Source organism: Dendronephthya gigantea, unplaced genomic scaffold, assembly GCF_004324835.1.
Source record: "Dendronephthya gigantea isolate DGI-Jeju-01 unplaced genomic scaffold, DenGig_1.0 000010F, whole genome shotgun sequence".
Lineage (NCBI taxonomy): Eukaryota > Metazoa > Cnidaria > Anthozoa > Malacalcyonacea > Nephtheidae > Dendronephthya > Dendronephthya gigantea.
This window is the reverse complement of record NW_021163020.1, coordinates 2,439,516-2,466,558: the sequence shown is the minus strand read 5'-3', so window position 1 is coordinate 2,466,558 and position 27,043 is coordinate 2,439,516. Positions and strand designations below refer to the sequence as shown.

Sequence of the window (27,043 nt, the reverse complement as noted above, 5' to 3'; positions counted from 1 at the left end):
AGCAATCTGAAGGGAAACTTGATTATTGCTCATGTTATATACTGGCACAACTAAAAAAAAAAATAATATATATATATATATATATATATATATATATATATATATATATATATATATACTTTGGAACTCGACAATACATTAAAGCATTACCTCCACATAATGATCGGTAGATACTGGACTGGAAATCCAAGCAGTAGTGTGGTTGAGCCTTCCAAATTTTCCGTAATTTTGTGACGTTAGAGAGGATTGCTGTTTAATTTGATAGTCGTGTATTTCACGCGATGCCATACCAAGTGCTCTCTGCACTGGACAGAAACCTGAAACTGTAGTCGTATAATGATTGTTCATATCATTCTTGTGAGTTCACGAAAACAACGAACGACGAGCGTTACAGAGTAATTGATCTAGTCATCTAGATATATAACAACATATATGTAGCATGGAACTGAACCACTCCAGCTAAAAATTAAGAGCATACAAAAATTATTACTGCAAAGTTTAGTTTTTAAATTTATTTGTTTTAGTTTTCTGATCGTAAAGCGTATTGTAAAAGTAGACGTTTTAAGCGTAGGTGCAAGTTTAAACTTTAAAGCATGTGCGTATCATAGTTCAATGACATTAAAACCGGCCTTAAACCATACAAGATAGGAACAGCAAACTTACATGTTTTTTCACAAAGTCTCCCCCAGTAATCGCCAATGCAATGACATACAAACCCACCAGACGAAGTTACTGCGCAAACGCCGTTGTTGAGACATGGATTGGACGAACATGGTGTGATGATAGCTGGTTATAGGAGATAAACACGAGTCTTTTGTAACTAGTCTACATTGCCCGTCATCATGATTTTCTGCGGAGGTCCGCTTTGAAACTCTGCTTATCTCATGCAGAATTAATTGGTGGGCGATTACACTTTTCCAAAGCTGACCTTTTCAATGATTGCTTAAAAGTAAGTGCTTGTATATTGCAACCATCAGTTATAAACTATCAAGCCATTTATATGACTGATTAAGAATAAGCATTTCCAAGGCAAAAAAGTGAAATTTTTATTTCTCGCGTAATGCGAACAATTATTTAAAAATCGACAAACGAACTTTGTGGTTTTTCTCTTTCTGTATACAATGATCTTTCTAGCTAGCTATGACGTTGCCAAGCCACTATAGTGGTTGCTTTGGCTACGTCATATAAGCGTCATGTTATTTATCATGCATGCACTTACTTCCTTGACATCCGAAATATTCCAATCTGACGCGAGGAATATTATCCCAAGATAAAGGATGAAAACGTACATAACGGGCTACAATATTCGGGTCTAGTTTCCTATTCCATACGCCATCAAAGTCGTGTGCCCCAGTTAGATTCTTTTATGAATGAAAAATTAATAAGTATAAGTTAGTTTAGCTGGTGAGTATGAGCGATCAGAAATGTTGCGATTATTTTTAGTCGAGGTGGACAAGGAAAGCCAGCCAATGGGAAAGGACAGTAGGCATGACAGTGAAATAAACAACTTATTTAAAGAAGAGGGCTCAATTTTGCCATAACAAACTGGGTCGCCTATGGACACCCAACGAACCAGTATGAAAAATGATCGTTTCCCTCGCTTCCACGAAGGAAAAGTTTTGCAGATGGCTTTGAAATCATAGAAATCAATATACCTCCCCTTGAGGCTTTAAATTTGAAATGAGAGCAAAAAGAGGTCACTTACCTTGGGGTACATAAGATATATGACGTCATCGAAGCTGTAGGATAGTGCAAAACGAGTGACCCAACCCTTCCCTGATCCACCAACACCCCCCTGTATTGATATTGAGCTGAATGTCGTGTTGACCTGCATGAAAAACGTAAACAATTCTCGTATGGGCAAATAAGTATTCGCACCATGTAAAACTGGATGAATTTTTGTCCAAAACGGTCTCTTACAGGAGCGCCGGGGTGGATACTTTTCACAAATCAATTGAATGCTCGAAAACTTTGCCGTACGCATGTGGAAGCAATTTTTAATTCGAAATCAGACACACCAGCTGATCTGAGATCATGACGTCATGAGGTGACGTCATCACTGAGTCATTCGACGAGCCTAAAATCCGATTGTCCCCTCCAAACAAATAATATAAAAGGAGAAATATTTAAATTGTAATTTTCCGCCTAAAAATAATAGAATCACTTGAAATTTTCTATTCTGCTGGAGTCATATGAAATGAAGGATAATTTAGTTTTGTCGAGGATCTGGCATCTGACTGGTTATTATTGTACAGTGATCAGCTGACAGTCTATCTGCAATTAAAAAGCATGCAATATACATATATGTGGTTTTTACCTTGAAATCTACCTTCAACCACGGATTGCTATCGGTGTTCGCAGGCTCCCATCCATAATGCACATTATCAGCAACATCATTTAATCGTACGAAACCAGAGCGACTGTTATTTACACCAACATGAGACGAAGCGGTAATTTGAAGAAAAAAAATTAAGCCAGACTCCATACCCTGCGCTATCGGTTCACCGCAAACTAAACGAGAAAAGTTCACAATCAGCCATGACAGTCGACTGTTAACTTCATTATTATTATTTTTGTATGCTGAAAAAAAAACTATACAGTATACACATACTAAAATAAATAACTAAAACATTAAAATTACACGCTATCAGAACTTACTTTCACAGCGACTCCCATTTATCTTCGTCCCACTGCAAGTGCATTTAGTTTGGTTTTTGTCAATTATGGAGCACGAACCATCGTTCAAACAATGACCAAAGCAAGCTACAGAATGAAAAACATGGTAGTCACAATAGAGGAACAACCGAGATTCCTTAAATTGAAAAATTCCATGAACTTTTATTATGTCCAACACTGAGATATTCCCTGATATCACTTGATTGATTTTTAATACCATGAGACATTGTGTGACAATGCTTTTCGTCTTCAATTTATTTTCGTTTAGCATCGATCCTTACTAGAAGACAACAATCTAAAAAAAAATGATCTTACCGTCTTTACAAGAGTAGAGTTCCACTCTCATAGTTATACCGTGGTTGTATTCCAGCGGATGATCCTGACATATCGGGCCTTGATGTAAGGTTTGAAGACGTTTTGTACAATTGATTTGTCGTCCGTGTTGCCAGTAAATGTCTATTTATAAATATGATGCACAGTATTTATTTTTTGACCGCGCTACGTCCAGCGTTATATAGACACTTGAAGAAGAGCAATGATATATCCATGCGTGGGCGCAGTGAAGCAACGGCAAAGTTGTTAAAAGTCACGTCATGCTGTGTTCGAGAGTCATTGCCCGGCACTATCGCCCGAAGCCGCACATCCCAAAATGTGTAGTTAAGTTTCACACCAAATGTGCAGTATTTAATGTCTGCAACTTCAAAGAGGGGGGGCAAGGGTATTTTCGTGATCTGTGATTAGCATCATTTCTGTATTGTGATGCGTGATTTAAGAAAATGCCATTCCGTGAATCGTGATTAAAATGCGTTCCGTGACTCGTGAAGACCTAAAACGCTGGCAAAGGCATCTTATTTTCCCCAATATTTTACCACTATTTATAATTTTTTAGATTAAATACTGGGCCCCAACTAAATGAAAGGTAGAATAGTCAAAACAGTAGCTTTCCGCCTAATTTCCCAGTCTTCCCGCTGCAAAGTCAACTAGTCGTAAAAATCGTGAAAATGAAATGATCTTCTTCGTAATTCGTGAAATCTTAAAAACACCTTTGTGATTTCGTGACAAGACCCCCCCTTGCCCCCCCTCTTCAAAAATATTGTGCGCTTGATAAAATAGTAAAATACGAGATGTTCTGCCAAACTAGAGAATCGTTAAAAAATGCCCTGGATCGCTCTGTCTCCAGGCACCCCTGAATGTGATACTAAATTATTTTTAACTAACCTTGGTTAGTCCTTCTTTGTACTGCTGAAGTGGCAGCCTTTCAGCGTATGAAATATTGTAGGTTTTTGCGTAATGCGAGCCGACGCCGGCACCTTGTGTTGCAATGGCGTAAACTTGCTCTACTCGACCGAGATCAAACTAAAAAATATTGTATTATGATATAAAGTTATTATGTAAAAACACACCATCTATCAGTTCATCGACTGGCATAAATTGTAGAAGATGACTAATTCTTGAAGTCTTAATCTAACACGGCCTTAGACGATTGGGGCCGGTTGTATCAAGCCCGTTTGGCTTAAACGGTGCATGGATAATTCAAAATTAAATAACACTCTTATATCTCTCTTGAATGAGTTAACTTAAATGATTATGCACTGAATATGTAGTTGTGTAAACACTAAACAGTATCTTTGTATTAAGGTTAAAAAAATTTAGTTCGTTTGTTGAATAAAACGATAGACTTGGCCCAGAAGAATTTGGAAATCGGATTGGTAGGTAGTCGTGTCAACCAAATCGTTTCTTATTAAACGTTAGTGTGATGATCTGTTAGTGGGGGATCTTATATTTGTGCAAGACAAGCATGGAGGCTCATAGTTGGAAATGTACGGGAATACAACCTGCAACCAAGGATTCCCATCAGTGACAAGCGGCCGCCAGTAGTTCGGCCCGTTTAGCCTGGCATGGTGACTATGTGCGTCATGAGAATAGATTGATGAGGAAGCTATATGATTATCAGGAATCTCGCCAGTCGAAATACCCAAGGGTCGGTATTCCTCGCATTCCGTAACTGTAATAGAGTATTATATGTATAATTTTATCCTGATTCATTCTGTGATAAGATAAGTTCGCGTAGCGCGCACAGGTATGGATAATAAACTTACAGTTATTTTGGCATGTCATTCCATAAAATTTTGAAGTACATGCGCATACAAATCCACCATTATCCGCTGTACAGGTTCCGCCGTTTTGGCACGGGTTAAAACTGCAGTCTGTAAACATGAATGGAGAATAAAACAAAATGTAAATGCTTAATTTCTTTATGAGAATGTCCATGATACTTGTGAAAGGTTTACCTACACTCGTTCCTAGCATGTTAATGAATACATACATGAACGTTTTAATACCATGCATGACCCATTAGCTTGTCTTTTTTAGTGGCCTTCGAAAAACTCGCTTTTTGTGTATATTATTTTATAATTGAACTTTAACAAAACTGACGATGCTATAAATTGATTATATGTTATGTTGTAGTGGATCTTTGTCGAACCCGGGTTAGTTCGTGTAACGTAAACACTAAACAGGTCTTGATGATAAACTTACTGAAGGTTGCGCATCTTGCTCCAAAGAATTCTGAACTACATGTGCATTCGAAACCACCAGTACCGTTCGACGTACAGTTTCCACCGTTTTGGCACGGGTTAGTCCTGCAGGGGTCGCTGGGACCATTCCAGCCACCACCTCCGCCACCACCTTTGCCATCTTTGTTTTAACACGAATAAAAAATAAGACGTTTTGTAAATACTAGTTGAAAAAGTCCACATGATATAGGTCAGTGATGTACGAAAACAGACGTTCCCAATCCAATTCCAGTCATATATGCATGAACATGGGGATAGCATAGCCTTTAAAACTGAACTCGCTTGTGTATATTATTATATAAATTCATGTGAACTTCAAACTAAATAATGCTATATAATTATATGTTATAGTGTAGCTGGTCTTAGTCAAACCAGGGTTATATAACGCACACGGGTATATATGGTATACTTACCAAACAATTCGCATCTTTCTCCCGAAAATTTTGAACGACATGTGCATACATAGTCACCACTACCACTGACCTGACAGGTTCCACCGTTTTGGCACGGGTTAGAACTGCAGGGGTCTCCGGCACCTTCACCTTCGTCATCATCTTCGTCATCAAGTAATAAAAAATAAAACGTTTTGTAAATACTTTCCTTTGATAATGTTTATGAAAGGTCAGTGAGGATAGTAAAAGGTTTACAGTCGTTTCCAGATCCATGTACATGAATTACAATTAATCTTTGCTCACTGCTGGCACTATTAACATGTACAGTAGACACGAACCGCTACAAATTCTCACGAACATTTACTGTAAAATAAGTTAGGATAATGTCCAAGTGTCCTTAATTGTGGACAATACTTTTTGCATAACTTCAAAACAGCGATTTTGCATAACCTCGAATTAATAATTCATAAGCATTTAAGCCTACGTAATAAACATTTGAAGTCACATATAGTTGCTTTATACGTGGTACAGTACCATGAATGCTAATTAGGATGACAAATTATATAATTTGTTACGTTCGTTAGTATTCTTTATGTAATGTTTCAACCTAATTAGCATTGTATACTTGTAGAAAACTTATTGCTCGACAACAATGCGGCGTATTTGAAGTAATTTAAAACACTCGAAGTCGCAACTTCGGGTGTTGTAAATACTATTTTAACAACGACATCTATAAATACGCTATTAACTTTGAACGCTAATATCTCCGTGAGTTTTTGGCCAAATGTAATTGTAATCAGTACCAAATCTAATTTAACGTTCCCTCTATCTAATAAAATTTATTTCAGTGTGATTGGCTTCACTGGTTAAACAGTTATTATTAATCAAACCGGAGTACTTTTTTTCAAACACCCGCGGCTAACAGCTGAAAACGGAACCTTAGAATAAGTACAATCGCTGCGAGAAGTTTTAAAAAATTTCCAACTGTTTTAAAAATTTCCGGAGTTAGTAACGGTGGCCGTTCTTTGAAGCCAAATTACAAACCAGGGCTCAGTTGTATCAAGCCCGTTTAGCTTAAACGGTGGATAAGTTCAAAATAGAAGCAAGTCTGCCGTTTTATTCAACAAGCAAACAAAATGTTTTTGACCTTAATACAAAGCTATTGTTTTCAACTTCATATTCAGTGCATAATATTGAAGCTGACTCATTCAAGAGAGATGTAAGAGTGTTATTTCATTTTGACTTATCCACCGTTTAAGCTAAACGGGCTTGATACAACCGGCCCCAGTGCAAGTCCTGTAGTTTTTTTAGGCGCGATCGTCAACCGTGAAGTCTGGGCGGTGATCGGAGAGTTTTTTGTCATGATAAAATGCCCCATTTATAATTAACGCAAATAAACGATAAGAGACGGTTGTTTTGCTGCGAGACGGTAGAGTTTGGTCGAAGCCGGGTTAGTTTGTGTAACGTGAACATGCAGGTCTAGATGCGGTAAACTTACTGATTTCGCACGAGTCTCCTTTGAAGTCTGGAGGACAATTGCATCTAAATGTATTTTGTTTCACCTTACAATTTCCACCGTTCTGGCAAGGGTTAGGACTGCAGGGGTCTCCACCATCAACTGAATGAGAAAAAATTTTGTAAATATGCTTTCCTTTGAGAAAGTCCATGACAGGCAAGTGACGACTGGAGTGACAGGCTTAAGTCGCGTTTACTCTTCAGGCCTAGACCTCCTGACCTGGATCAGGTCTAGGACAAACCTAGGTAATATGTGCCACGTTCACACTGTCGTCTTTGTTGATGATATCAGATAGGCAAAGTAATTGACAAAATACTTGGGGAAAGACCCAAACCCCAAAACACGCCGAAAAGTGGTAATACTATATGGATCCTATACAAATCATACTATTAAGTTCAAAATTTGTCAGGACTAGGCAAAGCCTGTTCACATTACCAAAATCTTGGCCCAGGTCAGGTCCAGGCCTGGTCCTGGCCACTTTCTGCTGTTGGCCTGGATTTTGTGGCCTAGACCAGGCCGGATAAACAACGTTCACATCTAGGTCTAGGCCACGCCAAAGCATGTAGTGTGTATAAACGCGGCTTTGGAATCGTTCCCGTGTCCAGCCTTAAACTATGGTTTAGCAAGCTGGAAGAGATTCTTTCGTCAGAACAAAGACAAAGACAAGGACGGGGGAGGGAGGCCGAGCAGTATGCAAAACAGGTGTAGCCTGTTATCGCACTCCACACAACTCCACCCACTCAAAGTTTCTTGAAAGAGACCCTGGTGCAGAATAGGTCACTGCAATATGCAGTTTTCGGGCTTAACAGATTACTATTAAACCTAAAAAGCTTAAACATGAAATGAAAAACATTCGGATGGAAAGAATAAGACCGTGTCCGTGCTTGTATGAACTGTGAAACTGAATCACAGAGCTCTAATCGCAGGGCAACGGGGTTTCAGGGTGTCAGAATGAACTTATTGTTGGCTATAAACTTACCGTTGACCTTACTGATAAGTACAGAGATAAGTGACGTTACCTAGGATGAAAAATAGTAATTTATACGTATATATATGTATGTATACGTATATATCTATACGTATATGTAAAAACACGTACGAAAATAGTTCAAGACTTCGTCAAACGTTTTTTTAATACAACCTACAAAATAGCACGACCTATACATATAAAGTTTTTCGCTCCAGTTGCAACAACGCGAATATTTTGAATTCATTAAATTAAGGAGTATTTCTCCACACAGCTATCTAAAAGCAATATTAAAATAAACAGCATTTTGAAAAAATTTTGATACATACCACAAAATTTAAAAACAACTTCATATCTCTCTAATTGAAAGCTTGTTTTATTACATTTAAAATTCCGACTGCGAAATCAATGCTTGTCTTACATTTTTGGCAGCCAAATGAAATGGTGACCAGATTGCGCGATGTTTAACTAGGACACCTGGTCTGTTTACATCTATGCGGTGAACTTGTATGTGTTGTAGCTAAGCGACTATAGTTAGTTTAAGATACACCAAATCTACGACACGGGCCGTGAAGTAATACTGCTCTTATATTTCCACAGTTTCCCATCATCCGTTAAAATTATAGACTCTTTTTGATAAACAAATCAGTTTGTGAAACAAATTAATACTGGTTATTATACAAATTAATACAAATTAATACACTATGGTAGCAGTTTTCAATAAACTCGCTAACATGAAAACAGTAATACCACCAAGGTTGTTTCAATGATTGCATAATCACAATTAAGATCTATAGATGCTTAAAATTTAATCAATGCCAATATAGAATAATAAATATTTCTTTTGGAAAAACAATCAATTTATAAAGAAATTTATACAGTCGAACCTCTATATTAAGCGGCCACTCTCGGGCCGGGAATCGGCATTGTGGCCGCTAAATAGAGGTACGCAACTCTGGACGTAGAAAAAAGTCTATTTTTAATTATAAATCACGGAATATATATGTGAATTGACTTTACTTTAGAAATATCAAGCAGTAGGTAATAAAGAATTTTCATTTTGCAAATGCGAATTTCATTTTACAGGAGACTGATGAATCTTCGATCAATTTGCTAAAAGAAAAGCTTAAAAAGGAAGGATTTGACGCGAAATAACAGCAGGAAATGATACTTCGGATTTCAATACCGCCAAACAATGTTTTTGTCAATTTTGAGGTGTAAAGTGGCATGTGTTATGACATACGGCGTTTTAAACATCATATTACAAAGCAAAGTAGCTCGACTTTTAGCTCTCGACTCTCGACAATTACCCAGGCTGGCCGCTTAATAGAGGTAGGACTTGATAGAAAACATCATTTGGAACTGCTCTTGGGTAGCCGCGGCCGCTTAATAGAGGTGGCCGTTTAATAGAGGGATAGTTGATAGTTTTGTATTACAAAAATTTCGGGACTTCGATATGGGGCCGTTCAATAGAGGGTGGCCGCTTAATATGGAGGGCCGCTTAATAGAGGTTCGACTGTAATACAGAAAAAGAATATATATATGAATTATGCCCCACATTAATCGATCTGGGGCCAGTTGTATGAAAGCCTCACAGTGGTTTTTTCAATCGTCGTTGCGGCAAACAAGGGAATCTCCTGAATCACCGCACTTTGATTACAGTGCATATCTTTGGTGAATTCTTTGATATCCTCGTCTCGTTTTCTGTGTTAATAAGATTAATAATCAATTCAAAAACACGGAGTCCTCCTTACCATTTTGGCAAAAATTGATGACTTTTAAAATGGCTTCAGATGTTTCCTAAGACTAATCTCTTCAGTTTTTGAGCTTATTTGGTTGGTTTTTGGAACATTGAAAGAGTTGTCAATTTTGTTGTCAATATATATGTTTACTAAATATATCCTAGCTATATAGGATATGCTACGACCAAATGCTTAGATGCTGAATGCTGATATTTCCAGATTTCCAGAGTTCCAGTTCCAGGAAATCGGAAACGAAAGTAAGTACGTAACACTTTCGTCTTTCCTATAGTATGATTAATATCATCTACTGACTGGCAGGTACGGACATTCGTAGAACACTTCTTAAAAGTATTGTATATTTTGATTTAAAGGAAGGGATAGTGTTTATGGATTATTCATCTCTTAAAGCGAGTATGAAACCAGTGCCAAAACCAAGAAGTCGCTCAACGTCAAATCAAACCGGAAGTTCAGAAAATCTGGATAAGAATTTACTGGCCTCGAAGCTGTTTTCATATTTAATTTGTTACGGGGAAGACTGTCGCTTGGCAATTACTGGTGTTACTAAACGTTTGCAAAAGTTCAGTGATGACAAAGGCTACGATAAGAAGAAAGCGTTGGAATTTGTCAAGGGTTTCCGTGATAAATTTGTCATCAAGAACGTTGAGGGAAAGGAATTTGTCGAAGCCAAGACATCAGTGAAAATTTGCGATGCATTTCAAATGGGGAAGTGTAAAGAAGCAGGTTGCAAGGAACTCCACGTATGCCGTTTCTTTTTGGAAGGTGGGATACATATAAAGCAATAACATCGTAAAAAAATGCTAGACTATATGGTAAAATACAACTATTTAGCTAGCCAGATTTGTTAGAGGTTGGCAGCCCCAAAGCCGGAATGCCGGACCAAAGGTTGTGTGCTTCGCATCTACATGCACGAGCTGACGAGCACCGTGTCTCCAGATTTTATGAAGAACAGTTGATAAAGATGGCTATATACCAGCAATATTACTAATAGAAGGAACTCATCCTTCCCCCAATTCTTCTCTCCAATCAGTGGCGTTACTAGAACGATAATTGGGGGGGTGAATATTCATATATCCTGACCCTAGGGCAGAATAATATTTCAATAGGTGTTATTGGGGTACACTGTGCAAGTAGACCATGGATCTAGCCATCTAGGCAAACCTTGGAGCTAACTTGCATGTAAAAAAGGCATGTTCACATTGAATAACACATACAGTATAATTCTCATTGTTTATATTGTTTTATTTGTTAAAGATAATTGTAAATATGAGGATGGATGCAAAAAGCCACATGCTTTTGAAATCCCACAGACCAGAGCATTGTTAGTTAGACATAAGTTGGACAATCTTCCCAAGGATGGCTTAAAGCTTTTGTTTCGAAAGGTTTTAAATGAAAAGAAGATTAAACATGCTTCCAGCTCCTCTGGGCCAAGTGCTTGTAAATTTTACAACAAAGGAGATTGCAAAAATGGTGACAAATGTGATTTTCTACATGTGTGTCAGCACTACATTGATGGTGATTGCAAATTTGGTGAGACAAGATGTAAAAGGTAAAGACTAGAACCCATAATTAAGATATTAATCTAAATGACATGATTACCTGGTACAGTGGTACCACTTTTAATTCACCACTTTTATGTTGTAGATTACATACATTTGAGACCAGCCATGCAAGAAAAGTCCTAGCTGCTCACAATTTGGGAGGACTTCGTACCGAAAAGCAGATACGTTCTTTTCTTCAAAGCAATGAAACTCACAGCCCCGATTCAGATAGCTCCGAAGATGATATAGTTACAAACTTGGAAAACCTTGCCACAGGTGGAAAGGCGAAAAGAAAGCTAAGCAGTCCTGAGTTTACCAAAACAAGCAATCATGATTTGGCAGATGAAGAGACAGAAATATGCGGTTTCAATTTACGTGGGAAGTGTAGCTATGGAAACAAGTGCAATGCTTTACACACTAGTAAGAAATTCAACAAATCACCCCCTAATATGAACACCTCTCTAATACGGAATTTATGTAATACATAGTGAAATAGGTTACATTGGCTTCCTTTAAATTAAACATTATTATATAATATCTCAAATATGAACAGCTTTCTAATAGCACCAATATGTCCTCAGTCAAAACACAGTTAATAGAAATAAGAGGTCAAAAATTTCCCCAATATGTCAAAAATGGACACCTTTCTTATCTCCATTGTGAAAAGCAGTCTAATATCATAAGTGAGGACACTTCTTTATTATCACAGAGGTACACCATTATAATGTCTCTTTTACCAACACCTTCCATCTATAATATGGAAAACTTTCAAATGTTAGTAATGCTGAGATCTCTCCAATGTAACATGAATGTCTCTTTAAAAGATCAGCTCTCCAACCCTGATAATGCAGTAACTTTCCAACATAGGAGCTCATACTTGCACACTATAGTGAGCAAATATCACTCTGATGTGGACAAAGTGTTATAATAATGGCCTCTTCAATGTGAACTGCTCATATGAACACAACTCACACCCCTAATATTAAAACATGTTTCTAATGCAATCACTTGTTTAAACACTCTGCCACAGAGTTCTTTCTATCAAAATATTCCTAAATACTTGTAAGATAAACAAGGTCCCTTCTATTTTCTCAGATCTCCCTTATCAATGGCAGTATTTTTACCACTCGGGGTGGAAGAACTTTCCGGATGATGACAATAGGGAGGTCGAAATGGAATTTTGTGATCATGAGATAGATGATGTAAAAATCAAGCTGATTGGCCTGGGGTATTTCACAATTCACTTTCAGCGAATGTCAGGAGAGATATCAGAAGGACATGGTAAGTTTTGAGTCTTAAGGTATAGTGTTATGCAAGCTGAATCGGGTAGGGTAATGCTAAGGTGGGGTGGGGAGGGGGGACTAGGGTGGTGGGTGGTGGTAAGGGAACTGGCTAAGATAGGGGTTGGTAAAATCCGGTTAGAAATTGGGTTTGAGTTTTCGGATCGATAAGCTTTTAAAGTACGTTTTGAAAAGAGACTTGGAATCGAAAGGAGGACGATGTAATTTTGGTCGTCAATTGGTTAATGCTCTGAGAAGCTTAACAGCTTTCGTCCATGTTTCGTAGACGTCCGTATTTTGCGAGTTCGCCGTCTTTCGACGATCTCGTCAGTGAAAGCCGCGTCAGGTCACGTGTTCCGTACCACGTGGAAGTGGCACTGGAAAGATGATCACGATCAATGGCATTGCTATGACAACGGCAATGCTGACGTAAATAGCGAGGAGATTGAACAGCATTTTCAGTCAGGTAACAACTTACTTGTGGTTCATCACACACTAAGAAACTAACGGTGCAGCTAAATAGAAATCTTATCAACACTAGCATCTTTTACACACACTTCTGAACACTTTAAACTTCTCTCATGCAAAAACATTTGGTTGCAGTCTTTTTTTTAAGTATTACTGCATCTGAGTGGTGGTTATGCTTTTTTAGTGTCAGATGGAAGAAAGCAACTTAAGTTTTCTGCCGGTTCCAACAGTTACACGCTGTATTTTGACGACGTGCATAATCTATACCAACAGAATGAGAAATACGGTACCAAGCGAGCTGTACGGCGACGACCGTCGAGATATCTCGATGAGAAGACGATGAAACAAGTTTTGCAAGAGTAAGCTTGATATCAATAGAAGAGAAATATGTTTGGAAAACACTTTGCAATCTGTTGTCTCAGTTATTAAATTAAATTTTTCATCTGTGTGCGGAATAGTATTCAATATTTTACTTTCAATGCAGGTTCAAACAGAATCGGCAAAGAACAAGTTCTAGCAGTGATTCCAAATCATTTCTACCACCCTCCAACTGGGGCCCGATGGAAACTTCGGAGGAATTCAAATGTGTACATTTGAACGAGATCTTGCATCACGACGAATACTCCAAGGTCGAAGCCCAATTTATGGCAACAATGGCCGGGTTTAAAATTAAATCTGTGAAGCGCATGCAGAATCCCGCCTTATGGGAAGACTATGAAAGGTGCGCGCTACTTGTTCAAACAAGTTCCTCATAAAGAAGTATTAGGGTTTGGATTCGTTTCTGGATGCGTCTTAATATAATAATAGTTTTGGTTTAGGTGAAACCTATGACCCAAGACTAGATCACAGACAGTTGACTGATATTTTATTCTCAGGCAAAAAGCAAGAATCGCCAAGAAGAACTCGGGCCAATCCCCTGAAGAGCGCTGGTTATTTCATGGTACTTCCTTAGAGAAAATGGAGCCGATTTGCCAACAAGGTTTTGACTGGCGTCTAAGCGGTTCGAAACACGGTACCAGGTATGGCAAAGGTAGTTATTTTGCTGTGGAGGCCTCTTATTCCAACACATACAGCTCCACGACACAAGAGAGCAAAAGGATGTTCATGGCGAAGGTAATCGTGGGCTCGTATGTCGCAGGCTCCTACGAGACTCAGCGGCCGCCGGCGAAAGATGCATCTGACCCTCTCAGTCCGCTACATGATTCGTGCGTGAATAATATATCGCAGCCTACCATATTTGTCATCTTCGAACGCAGCCAAGCCTATCCCTACTACATTATTGAATATACCAACTAAGAGACCTGATCCCAGACTCCGTAGCAAAAATAAAATACCTTTGAAAGCGAACAAAAAAAGTTTAAGAAAACAAAACAAACAACATTGTTGAATTTTCCAATTTGAAGAAGTCGCATGTCAACAGATCATCTCCACAACAGAAGAAGGTTGATGGCGTTGAATGATTTTCAACATGGTGTTTGACTGATCCGGCAAGGATGTGAAAGCAAGAAGTTTAATGGATGGGTTTGGATTGCAACGAGGGACCAGTTGTTCAAAGCTAGGTTAGCACTAACCCTGCAGGGTTAATTTTAATCCAGTGTTTTAGTTTATGTGCTTCTGAACCACTGTTCGTTTTAAAGGCTTTGAAAATATTACTTCTATCGGTCCAGAAAAAAATGTTGAAAAAAGATATTCCGACATTTGTAAAACAGCGATTAAAAAAAATAATGCAAAGATTTGCTTTAACCCAGGGTTAAGCAAACTGGCTTTTGAACAACTGGCCCCAGGAAGTTAGATCGGTTTAAAAAAAAATTAAAAAAATAAAGTGCTGATGAAGAAGTTTCAGCAAAATTAATTTCAAGAAAAAAAGTCATTGCCATTGGGATTGCATATAATATATTCGGTGGATAATTTCTATATTTGGAAGAAATATAAAGCATGGTTTGGTATAAATAAAAACTAAATAAGTGTAGCCATTTAAAAAAAATAAAATAAAATAAATAAAACGTGGTGAACACCATTATACTGTCGTATTATGGCGAATATAAGTAAATAAAACAAAAAGGTGGAAATTTAAACACGGCCGGTTTAAAATTATTATCATTGTTTCTGATCTGATGTCATTTACATAAAAAGCATGATACGTGATAGAACACAAGTGTTAGATACTTGTAATAAAAAATGTAAGGTGGCGTGATTTATTTTAGTACTAAATTTAGCTGCAACAAAAATTCCGTTGCTTGAAATGTGAAATCTAAAAGAGTTTTTATGTGCGGTAGTTAAGAGTATTATTTTTGAGTACTAAAAGATGTTATGTCTATATCTGCAGCTAGTTATCCAGTGCATGCATCCATGTAGGTAGTGTTTGTATGCTACTTCAAATAAAAGCCTCTGCCTTTTATGTCGTATTTTAATGCTTTCATAAAGTCCCAATAACATGGTCACATTAACTGTGGCACGCGTCGCTTTGGAATTGTTAGAACAGGCGATGTTTTCCTTCAACCTCGTACCCAGGATCTTTTCTGGTTTTCCTTTAATTTGGACATTTCATGAAACAAGATCAATATATTTATCATTGTTTTGAGCTCTTCCGTGTTACATACAAATATATCCACTTATCTTGATAAAAACCTCTTTACAGTCTTAACTTTTTTGTAAATACTTTTCGGAATACCAATCATTTTTTTCTAAGTAGCTTTGCCTGTAGTTGCTATATTAGGCTTTCGGCTCAGCTAATTAGTGCTGCAAATATGCCCTGGTGGAATTTGTACGAAAACCGCGGATGTTTTCTGAATTTGACTGAAGTAACGTAGGAGGTATCGAGGAGTAAGTTGAAATTACTATAGCAAATGAAGTGCTGCCTTTGGGTGGAAACTGTACTGAAGACCCATGCATGAACGCGGTCACCAAGTTAGTATAGCTACTTAATATAACTAGACTACGGACTACATAAATCTTACATGATGCTTTGTTCATTGATCAAATGACCATATAGAGTAAGGTATAATTATATCTTTATAAAGCATATCTAGCGATATTTAATGCATTGCCTGGCCATAGCATATATGCTTCATTCACAAAACTGATTTTAGACGGTATTCTGATGACGTCCAGGCCAGTGGTGAAGACAGCTGTGGAAACAGAATGATAACATATTCTTTTCCCTATAAAGGCAACCATCTGCCTCGGACATTCACGTCAATACTGTTTATGGCTTTAAACTTGGAGGACTTCAATTTTTGTTCACATCGACTGGGTATAAATTTCACTTAATATGGCAATAATCAATCAATCAATTTATGATCTCACACTGAAAATTAAGGGCAACGAAAAATCCGTTGTCTAACGGGGGATTTGCGCTCGCCTCTTCGGCGTTCCACCCTACATGAATAATGGGTTTATTAATTGATATTTCCTATCGCTAAGGGTTATCTTAAAATTAAAGTTCTGCGCTTCCTCCGTGACAAGCGCCAAAGCTTAAGTCGTCACGAAAATATTTCGTGCACTTAAAATTGGATCGTTATTAGCTGCCGATATCCCCTGTTGGTCGCCAGGTAAATCCTTTGTTGACGTGGGACCCTTTGTTGTTTTTTTCGCGTTCAGATAACAAGTTTTCATAATCATAATCTGGGGCACATGCATGTTTGCACGGTCCAGTATATCAGTACATCGATCATCAAGCATGGAATTAAGTTTGGCAAAACATAATTCATTATTCAATATTTTCGGCATCATTTCGTATTATCAGCACTCAGTAGAAAGACTGACGCGCGATTAAAAATAAGCGGCCTGCCGCCAGATGAAGAAAGAAAACTATGAAAGGGGCACATATATGTCCGGAAATTCGTTACGCACCCGCGTCAAGTGAATGATTAGAATTGTTCGAAAATGACTTTATAATAGCCAAAAATTGCTTGGCCGAAAGGAAGTCAAACAAAGCAGTACTTCTGTCTTTGTAATGATAATATTTTGTACGGACTTCTGCTAATATGTTTGTATATTTACACACTATCAATTCATAACATGTAGTTGAGACTGTTATACATAGTACTTCAAACGACGCTATCGTTAGTTCTGTCTCAACTACATGTTATGGTTCAACTACTGTCTATCATCACGACAAAAGGCGCCATTTCGTTGCGCAGTCGGTTATAATCATATTATAAATTATATCTTTAGACTAACTAATATTAGTTTCCATAAATTATATCTTTTTAGACTTTTATTAAATATACATCCAGTCACTCTTTTTCGTTCTCTACTTTGGCATCGTCATCTTTTTGCCCTGATATCGGCTCCCGCTCGTGATCTCCCGGTTTACTTCGGCTCGGCAAAGAAGGACTCTCGCCGTTGCGCGAAAACACGGGAATCTCCTGAATCACCGCACTTTGATTACAGTACATATCTCGAAGTCCAGCAGCCCCCCCGTATACAGCGACTGGTAGAGTCTGAAACGGGGGGTACTTTGGCTGGGAGCCTGCAATATACCAGGAACGTATGTAGTCCAGTTCTTTTTCTAAAAGCCGACAGCGTGTGTCTCTTTCGTTGAGTTGGTTCATCAATTTTTTCACCATATCTGATTCCGACGAACGCTGTTCCTGCAGGCTTTCCACCTGCCGTTGTAGCGCCTCTCGAGTTTTGGTGAATTCTTTGATATCCTCGTCTCGTTTTCTGTGTTAATCAAGATTATTAATAATCAATTCAAAAACATGGACAAGGTATAGCAGACACTCGTATATTTGATATACCGTGGACAATGGACTATATATTTTCAGTATTCCCGAACTTACTATCCCTCAATGAATTAGGGCGAACTTAGGGCGAACCAATATTCGTCTAATCTTTGAATAAAGTCTGTTTAAAGGCTATTGCATCGTTTTTACCGAAGACGTTTGTTTAAAACGAGGTTGTCATTGCATTTTAACGTGAAAATAGACAAACAGAGTTGCCCCGTGCGGGATATCCCTGGCGAAAAGAACGTGGAAACGCACGTCTTTGTAAAGCTGATATTCATAGAGGGCCCTGCATGGTTGATAAACAAATTTATATATACATATATAGTATTTACATAATGCTATTATAAATGGTGTTAACTCGCCTTTGACACACTTGTGTGCATTAAGATAAGTATATGTTACACCTATTTGCACATCCTAATACGTGCATTATGCGTGTCTAAAATAGTTCAAGTTTCCTGCAATGGCTCTCTTTTAAACGGTGCCAGTTGATATGCGTCACAAATCGCGCGTAATACTGAGTATATAATCATATCAGGAATGTTCATGTTATTTATGACGAGTCAAATTACCCGCAAAATAGCGCATTCTCGTGCGGATTACACAGTTATGGTACTTCAAAATGATTTATTTTTTGCTCCATGAGAACTCGTAGATGGAAAGGAAAAAACTGGATGTGTCGTTAAAACATAACTATATATGCAGTTTATGCATCATAAGTGTGGATTTGCCTGTTTTTCTGCTACAAGAAAATTACCTCAGGGCATGTTTACCTTGGTCAAACACGTCGTAAACAAGAATCTCTGAAAGTGTTTTGTTATTGAAATGTTTAGGTCTTCTTCCAAATATTTCTCTTATGAGAAGGCACTTCAGCAAAATGTGAGGGATTAATATACGAAACTCGCTTCTAAATATCCACATCCAATTCCTGTGCGCGTTATCAGAATAATCAGATAAGTATATCGTGAAGTCAGTTTGGTCTTTAGACACACCAGAGAATTTATAAATGACAGAAAAAACTTTGTTACATTGCACTGAAATCAGGAAATTTAAATAGTTTTGTTTCTTGCGTTCGAGATAGGTTGTAATGACATTTTGAAGGTGCGTGTGATGAATTATGCAATAAAACCTGATGCATTCCCATATAATCATGCATGGTATTTGTCACACACATTAAAGGTGAGAGAAAAATAGCGATATCGACGAGGCGTCGCTGTTTAGGCGTTGATATCTTCGCATAACATGCATGGTTCAACTATACACGACTCTCGTTCGCTGAATCGTGAGTTGCAAAATTCCACGCAAAACGAACCACAATGAACTAAGGCAATACAAGTTAATAGTGTCATCTGTCTCATGTTTTTCATACCTGTTGAGTTGATCGAGATTCTCTTGACAGCACTTCAATTCCTCACAGGTTGTGTCAAGCTTCGAGGTGTTTTCACGTCTTAGAGTGTTCATTTCCTCGCGCAATTTTTCTCCTTTTTCTTTCAACTCGTCCAGAACTCGCGACTGCCCGTAGCTCCATTCCTGCAGCTCTTTTGCGAGCGCAAAACTCAGTTCGTCCACCGAAGGCAGATGTCCTCTGTGACAGTACTTCGAGAGCACCTGCTTAACCCGCTCAGGGGAGGCAAAATCTTGCGTGATCCCTGCCGTTTCGTTTGAGTTGCTTTCGCATCGAACGTCCCGGGATTTCGGGCTGTGCGCAACCTCGGCCTGTGAACATATTACGCTCGAGTACTCGCTTTTTATCGGCGTCGAATGGGGTACATAGCCGTTGATCGGGGAATAAGGTGCAGGCGGTGGACATGCGCTGTTTCTAGAGATGTAAGCGGGTTGTATCGTTTGTGATGTAGTTACTACTGAATGTGACGCGGGTTGTATTGGGTGTGATGAGGGTTGAGCAAATCGATTTTGGCTCGGGCTTGATGCCCTTTGCGTGTGGCTGTTACTACCACTCGATGTTTCAACGCGATGTTTTTCCTCTAAAGGTGACCACGGCCGAAACGCGGAACGTCTATTCCCTTCACCATGTTCCCTGGGCGAACTGACCGAGCTGCTCGGAGTACCGTTGGAACGCTCGACACTCGGAGACACAGCATACGTCAACACGTTTCTTTTTCGTACGCTAGTCTCGCTGCATTCGCTTTCAGCCACGCTCTCCGCCTCTGAGTTTGACAGCTTGCGTTTTCGTATCGTGCCAAAAAATCTCTTCTTAACGTCCTCCCACAATTTCTAAACAAAATGAAAGATAAAGTGTGATAAATATTCATAATAGGACCGGTGATATAAATATTGTCTTATATGATTTATGTAAACGGAGTTTCCATAATGGCCAAGTGTCAGGCAACCCCTGGGAATTAATCTACTAATGTCTTGGGTTTTGATTTAGTTCAACATTAGAGCGATTCTGTGCTGTTTGTTTTCTCCTCTCCTGAATACTTAACGGAAGACTTTCAAATTTGAAGCATTTTTTGTGTGGTAACACTAATTAAAACAACTAAGATGGTGACACAGTGAGATAAAATGATCATTTAGTTCCGATCTTTGGATTCATTTCATTCCTTAGCGATTTAGCGTCATTGCGAAAGCGATGGACCTTTCCCTCTCTCTACGTTTATGAAATGTTAGTGTACAAATTTCCAGAAAAGTCACTTTGCAGCAAAAAGCATAACTTGCCTGAACAATAAGTATGTGCGCTACAGCGTCAGCAATGCGGACAAATAATAAGATGGGGTCAACTCCCAGACTAGTAGTCACTGTGGTCTAGTCACTGTGTACACGAGACGGGTTAAAAAATGATTCATTAAAATCTTATGAGAACTTTTCAGTTAACTGGTGGTAAACATGGCCGAAATTAGTCAATCTAGAACATTGTCTGAAACTCTCCACAATGTTTTGAGCAGATGTTGCACAGCTTCCCTGACGAACTTGTAAAATTTCGGTCAGGCATTATTATTATATTCTTACGATAATACATGAACCCTTAAGTCAACCACGAGAAAAATGCACAGACATGTACGCAATACGCTATAAGCTAAGCCCGCCGGGACAAATCCGACGCAACGTTTTCTGACGCCTTCGTTCACACAAGCCCATGCAGACCTAGCCATTACGGTCAACGTGCGCTAGAAAAGAACACATAATCAAAACCGATATATTTACCGTAATCAATTCATCGTCTGCTTTCTCGTCTGGTAGGAGCAGGTAGTCTCGCCATTTTGAGCTGTCCATGCCCCAATGGCAAGTTTGTATTTCCATCGTCGCATGACAGTGCGTCACAAACTTTCGTGGCGAAAACATTCGGTAACATTCTAAGCACGTAACGCATTTCGCGTGCGGCTCGTTGTAGATTTCAGGCTCGAAGATACCTTCGCAGCCGCCGAAGCACTCGTGGTAAACTCCGAGAAACGGTTTTGTGTACTTCTTGTCGTGTCGCTGAGGTGCTTTGTTTGTCAGGAGAGCGCTACAGAGTCTGTATGCATCGCTTTTAGTGATGAGAAGAGATGACGAGTCGGACCAAGGAATGGCCTTCGATAACTTCAGCGACTCCAGTTGATCTTCGTCACACTTTGGACAGTATATTTTTAAATGATCCCTCGAGTTGTTCACTTCGCTCAGGCTGAATTCTTTCAAAACCTCCGCTATAAGCTGTTCGAAACAAAGCCTCTTCTCCCCTCCGATGTTAAAGCAAGCGATGGGAATACCATCCAACAGAGTCCGCTTGACTTTGCTCGGCTTTCTACGCGCGGCAGCGACGCCAGACGGGGCAAGCAAACGCGCTGTCGAGAACGAGCCACCGTCTAGTTGCTTCCTAGACGTAACATGGTCGCGTTTGCTTTTAACAATGTCTGTAGCAAAACCGGGCCAAACGCGATGTCTGCCCGTAGCTGCTTCGTATTTTCGTATAGCTGTTGGGCCCGTGATCGAATCGGCAGATCGATCGCGGTACTCTTGTAAGATCACTTGTATCAAAGCTTTGTCCGCCACTCTAGTTTTGTTTTCCATCGCACGGCGAGCTTGGTTTATGACGGCAGACAAAACTCACTGTCTCGACGCCTTTGCCACCAGAAATATGATTATATCGTCGTGTCTATGGCCAAACACGTCGAGGTTGAATGCCGCGAGGGTCGAGGATCGCGTGTTTTCACAGCGCGGATCGGAAAAGGTAAAAATCTGAATGAACTTGGACTTCGGAGTCAGTTGTCTTTCTCAGATCTTCTACAATAGTTCGAAGTTATAAAGTTCTGCTGTCCGTTTGCGAAGCTCGATGTCTGTGATTATTACAATTTCTATAAAACATGAGTCTGAATAATCATACTCATTATTTGACTTCCTTTATGCTGCACTTAGGTATATATATGTACGGAAATCAGACGCATCGTTTTTCGTCAAAACCTAGGCTTGTGCCAATTTGAACGTCAGCAATTTCCTCGTTCAATTGAAGACCACGCCAAGAAGACTAAATAAAATGGCTCGTGTCGCCTTGACTAAGTTGACTTTACCACCACTCTGTTCACTGATGTAAAAAAATGCTGCTTCAGTCCCCACAAAGATTCATACAAAATGAAGTACTGGAAATAGAAAAAATCATAGAGGTATCATATTTTGAATAGTTCCTAGCTATAATATAAAATGAGAGTTAACTTTGAAGATGATACTAAAGAGCTTTGGGATCGAGAGTAACGATTGAGTCTACCTCAGATTCCACTATATTGCATAGGTTAAGTTTTGCTGAAGTAACCCCCAGATTCAGGTAATTTTCATTCCGTTTTTATTTCCATCTAATAGTAAGAGCATATAGAATAGCCGGGAGTTACTGAGTATTGATAATATACACTAAGAAACTACTCGAACATGATTGGCTAATTCTATTGAAAACCTCTCAATTTTACCTGACAACCATAAGTGGTTCCATCATGATTACACGCGATATGTCATCCACGGCATGAACAATGTTTTTGCCCATGCATTCGACCCTCGACGATCACTCGAGTCTCGAACCTCGAGCTACAATCCAAAAACAGTCACGATGACCACCCGTTTTGAAATAGCGTGGGCGAAGACACTTGACCTCTACCTTGGCTACGAAACCTGTTTAGATTTCCTTTGGTTTTTTCAACCCATTGCAAGGATCTTTCTGAAACACAACACCCGCAAATCTGATCTAAACATTCAAAATATCGCAATTTTCGCGAAAGTCCGGCCGACAAGGCGATTTTCAACTTTGCGTGACACGAAAATAGGCCATCTTATAAAAGTGTTTTAATTATTAATCTCTATTGTCCCTCGGGTTAAATTGTCAACATTGGCACATTGCAGTTGATTGGCTTGATTCTACGTTGTTTTATGTCTTTCACTGCATGTCAGAAAGTTGAAAACAAACGGAAAACGGCAGGAGACACGCGGTCGGGATGCTGATGCTAAAATAATAAAGACAATATCCACAATCATGTTTTTGAGTTGAGGCTAGTTTTGCCTGTGCGTTACAAACGCGAGGTCGAGACGCGTTGGTCTAGACTATATTAAAATGCGCTTCGTCTAGACCTCACTCGCTCTCCCAGACGTTTTTATGCCATTCGTTTTCTTTAAAGCTGACATTATATAAGAAAATTAATGGTAAATATTAACGCATGAAGTTAGACTGCAAAGAAACAAGTATATATATCTATATATATATATATATATGGGTAGCCATTTTCATTTCCTTTATGAATATATGAATGAATTAAAAGAGAGTAAAGAGTATAATAGGAAGACAATATACCTTCGATATTTCCACGTATTTTTCATACAATGAGATCTATTCAATTATATCGGTGATGCATTATTGCATGTACACTTTTTAAGATGATTGCACGCACTAATATATCCGTCGGTACCGTATTATTATTTTATGGTAATTTTCTTTCTGTTCATTTTCTCAAGATGATTGTAAATGCTACATGATTGTCAGTTTACTACCACTATAGTTGCTATAAGTCTGTGACAATGTGTATAGCTTTTGTATTCCAAGTACTGAGAAATATTGGTATTTTTGTTGGATATAGCTATATAGGTTAGTAAAATCACTATTCGCCAATCACTAAAGAAGCAAACTAAAGTGCTTTCGGTGTTTTTTTTGCCGGAACAATTATCTTTGAACACTGGCCAGTCGACGAGGATAAATTAATCGTCCACTGTCGGGGACATTTGGGAACTACTGTGAATCTTTAGAATCGTCACTGACGAATAAAGGGCTTTGTCACTCAGTCTGAAAATGTGTTTCCGTGACTGACCAATCTTTCGCAATCTATACTTATTATATACTTGTAGCAGGAAAGCAAATATTTTAATATACTGTACAAAGGATTTTACTCATTCATCAGTGAACTGTGAAGAGATGGACATACGATTAAAATACTGACAATATACATATGTTCATATAGTCTGCAGTGCATATAGATCACTTTGCCATGTGAATTTCCGAGATTATTTCGACGACCAAATAATCCAGGTTAAATAAAGGTCATTGTTTTCAATCTTCGTCTTTGGAATGAAAATATTATAACTTTATTAGTCATAATATCCAAAACTTGTTTAATCAATTTTTTCATAATATTTTCACTTCATTACAGTGGCTGGTTTAAAATAACCCAAAACAGCTGGTTTTCATGTGAGGCATTATAAGCTTTTTTTGCAAAACAATCTACGTTCCGGAAACGTATCATGCTTTCATACTTGAAGTTCGTTACCTGATATTATGACTCAAAAAGGAAAAAATATAAAAATATAAAACCGTGGAAGATTAATAAAACAAGGACCAGTGTTGATGCATGGTAATTGGTAAGGTCGACAATGCATCACGTACGAGATTGCGGTTGTGAACAGCAGGCTCATCCTAAATCTGCCCGTAATGCATTGTTAACCTTGCTACTCTCAGAGTCCTCCTCAACAATAACTTCGGACTGGCCAATTATACCGCCTATACACAATATTTCGAGTGCAGTAGGCGGTACAAACATCACGGAAAATTATGTTCTCAAATTAAAAGACACCGCGGCTGCCATGTATGTTTTACTACAATTGTTTGCTAGCATTACAGTTAACATAATGAAGAACGTTATTCACTGTCATTGCATCTGAGACTGAGAAGAATTTCACGCCCAGACGCTGTGAGCCTGTTCCCACCTATATATCATTATTTTACAGTATATGCAATATGGTTTTACTGGCTACAGAGGAAAATGCCTTTTTATGGTAGAAACTCTGATTTAGCTAAAGTCTACGCTCTTGTTTCCAGTCTTTGCATGCATTTGACTATGGCAATCCAATTTTGCATGCGCGTGATAAATTTAAGCCGAGAAATTTTTCGGCAATTTGTATTGATATACTCGGCTTCTGTTAATTTGCTCATCTTCATCCAAAGGTCAAATGGCAAATTTTTACGCCATTAAATGGCCAATATGCACGGGGTTAGGGTTATTACTATTGTTATGTTTTCACACGTTTTGCTAAGCTTTTACATCAGATTTCGTTTTTTTTCGTCAGCTTTCCGGGACAAAAACAATGTCGGAAGTGTTAGACCTATTACAAGCTTTAAGTAACATAATTGCTGCCATGCAGACGAAAATAAATTGGGACAGGCTAATAATAAAAAGTTCAAGATTACGCAACTGATAAATGACTGGAAAAAACACAAAAAAACACCGGCTGATGCAAAAATTTTTAAACAGTAAAAAGAATGGCGTCCGGATTGTTTTATAATGCACATCCTTCAAGGTGTGCCAGTCAAACGTGTGAATACGCCACGCGGTATCGGCCATTTTTTTCCATCTATAGTCGCCTATAGTCGCCTTGTGTTTATTTTGCTCGGGTTGTGTGCGCGGACGATTCTACAAAACGAAAACATGAGGAGGAGGGGGGGGGGTGAGATACGTTGCACCTCAGCAATATGATATTCTGTGCCTTGCAGCAATACTGATAAGAAAGAAGGTCTTAGTTTGGCTCAAGCCTCAAGGCGAGGAAAAATATCGCAGTGGTCGTGGTTTTTCACGCCATATGTGACAAGCATCAATTTGGAGTTGCATGTGCCCATTTCTTCTTATCAATATATGCCATGCGCATGCATTTGATATGAGTCAAGATTTAACCACGCACTTCCTATTTTTAGATCCAATTCATTTTTCAGTACAGCACGTATCTTGTAGTTTAGCTAGTTGCTTCGTTCTTCAAAAACAATTTTGAGAGTGTACAACATTTCTTTAAAACTTCATGACAAGAAATCAAGAATTATACTCTGAATTGAGACTCAAGGAGTTTCAAAAGTATTATACATCTCCGAACTAACTTTCTTGTTTTTAACTCACTTGAGCGGCTAGAATATATTGAGATGATTATCAAACTCCACTTTTCCCGAACTATATGAATTATCTCAAAGCTGATCGTGTGATAGGTCACAAGTAATTAGTTTCATATCACCGAATGTATTTTTGATTTTACTATATCTTGGACTTGTGGTTTTTTGCATTTAAATTATATTTTGAGATTTTCTTCATCCTATATATCTTCTCGTGTATATGAATCTGACGGTTACTCCGCTTTAGAATGAAAAATTAAGAGCTCAGCACTTGTGAACAATATCATTGCATGTGCTTTCTTTTTAGTTTTTAATGTAGTTTTGAATGATTCGTTGCTTGCCACGTGAACGGCACGTCCGCCACCGAAAAATGGCGTGAGAAGGATAATCGTTTCGAAAAATGATTAGGACATTTTAAATTAAGTTTGTACATGTTCGTACGTACAAGTCATCTCTTTGCACGCAAACATATCAACGTCGGAAGCCTTACGCACTCAGCTGACAAAAGAAAATTCAAATACAAACAGCCACAGGGCATTGTCAGCGTGAGGTTTGATGAAAACAACTTAATGAATGACGTACATGGCGAAGATAAACAATATCCCTCGTCAATACTGGAGTAAGACGACCGGTCTGCTATCCCCAGCATAGTCGAGACACCGTCTACAAAAGCAGACAACTAGACAATATTCTCGCCCAAAGACAAATTCCTGCTTAAAATGTTTGCCAAGTGTAAAAAGGAAGGAGCACTTTAGCACAAAAGATCGCCTTCAAAGGCGTATGATAAGCCTCAATT

At 38.6% G+C, this 27,043-nt stretch overlaps 2 protein-coding genes across 2 annotated transcripts; one reads left to right on the top strand and one right to left on the bottom strand.

The window, feature by feature from the left end:
• The first annotated feature begins 10,193 nt into the window (after window positions 1-10,193).
• On the top strand, window positions 10,194-14,898 carry LOC114518457 (protein mono-ADP-ribosyltransferase PARP12-like). The gene is made up of 8 exons (XM_028538444.1): window positions 10,194-10,649; window positions 11,142-11,436; window positions 11,532-11,848; window positions 12,524-12,709; window positions 12,995-13,174; window positions 13,361-13,535; window positions 13,661-13,897; window positions 14,052-14,898. The coding sequence occupies exons 1-8, from the start codon at window positions 10,256-10,258 to the stop codon at window positions 14,470-14,472; spliced, it is 2,205 nt and encodes a 734-aa protein (XP_028394245.1). The 5' UTR covers window positions 10,194-10,255; the 3' UTR covers window positions 14,473-14,898.
• Window positions 14,899-17,123: 2,225 nt separating this feature from the next.
• Window positions 17,124-21,967, bottom strand: LOC114518417 (ski oncogene-like). The gene is made up of 3 exons (XM_028538407.1): window positions 21,075-21,967; window positions 19,279-20,144; window positions 17,124-17,844 (listed from the first exon to the last, which is right to left on the bottom strand). Exons 1-3 carry the CDS (start codon window positions 21,915-21,917, stop codon window positions 17,415-17,417), a joined length of 2,139 nt encoding a protein of 712 aa, XP_028394208.1. The 5' UTR covers window positions 21,918-21,967; the 3' UTR covers window positions 17,124-17,414.
• Between the last annotated feature and the right edge of the window lie 5,076 nt (window positions 21,968-27,043).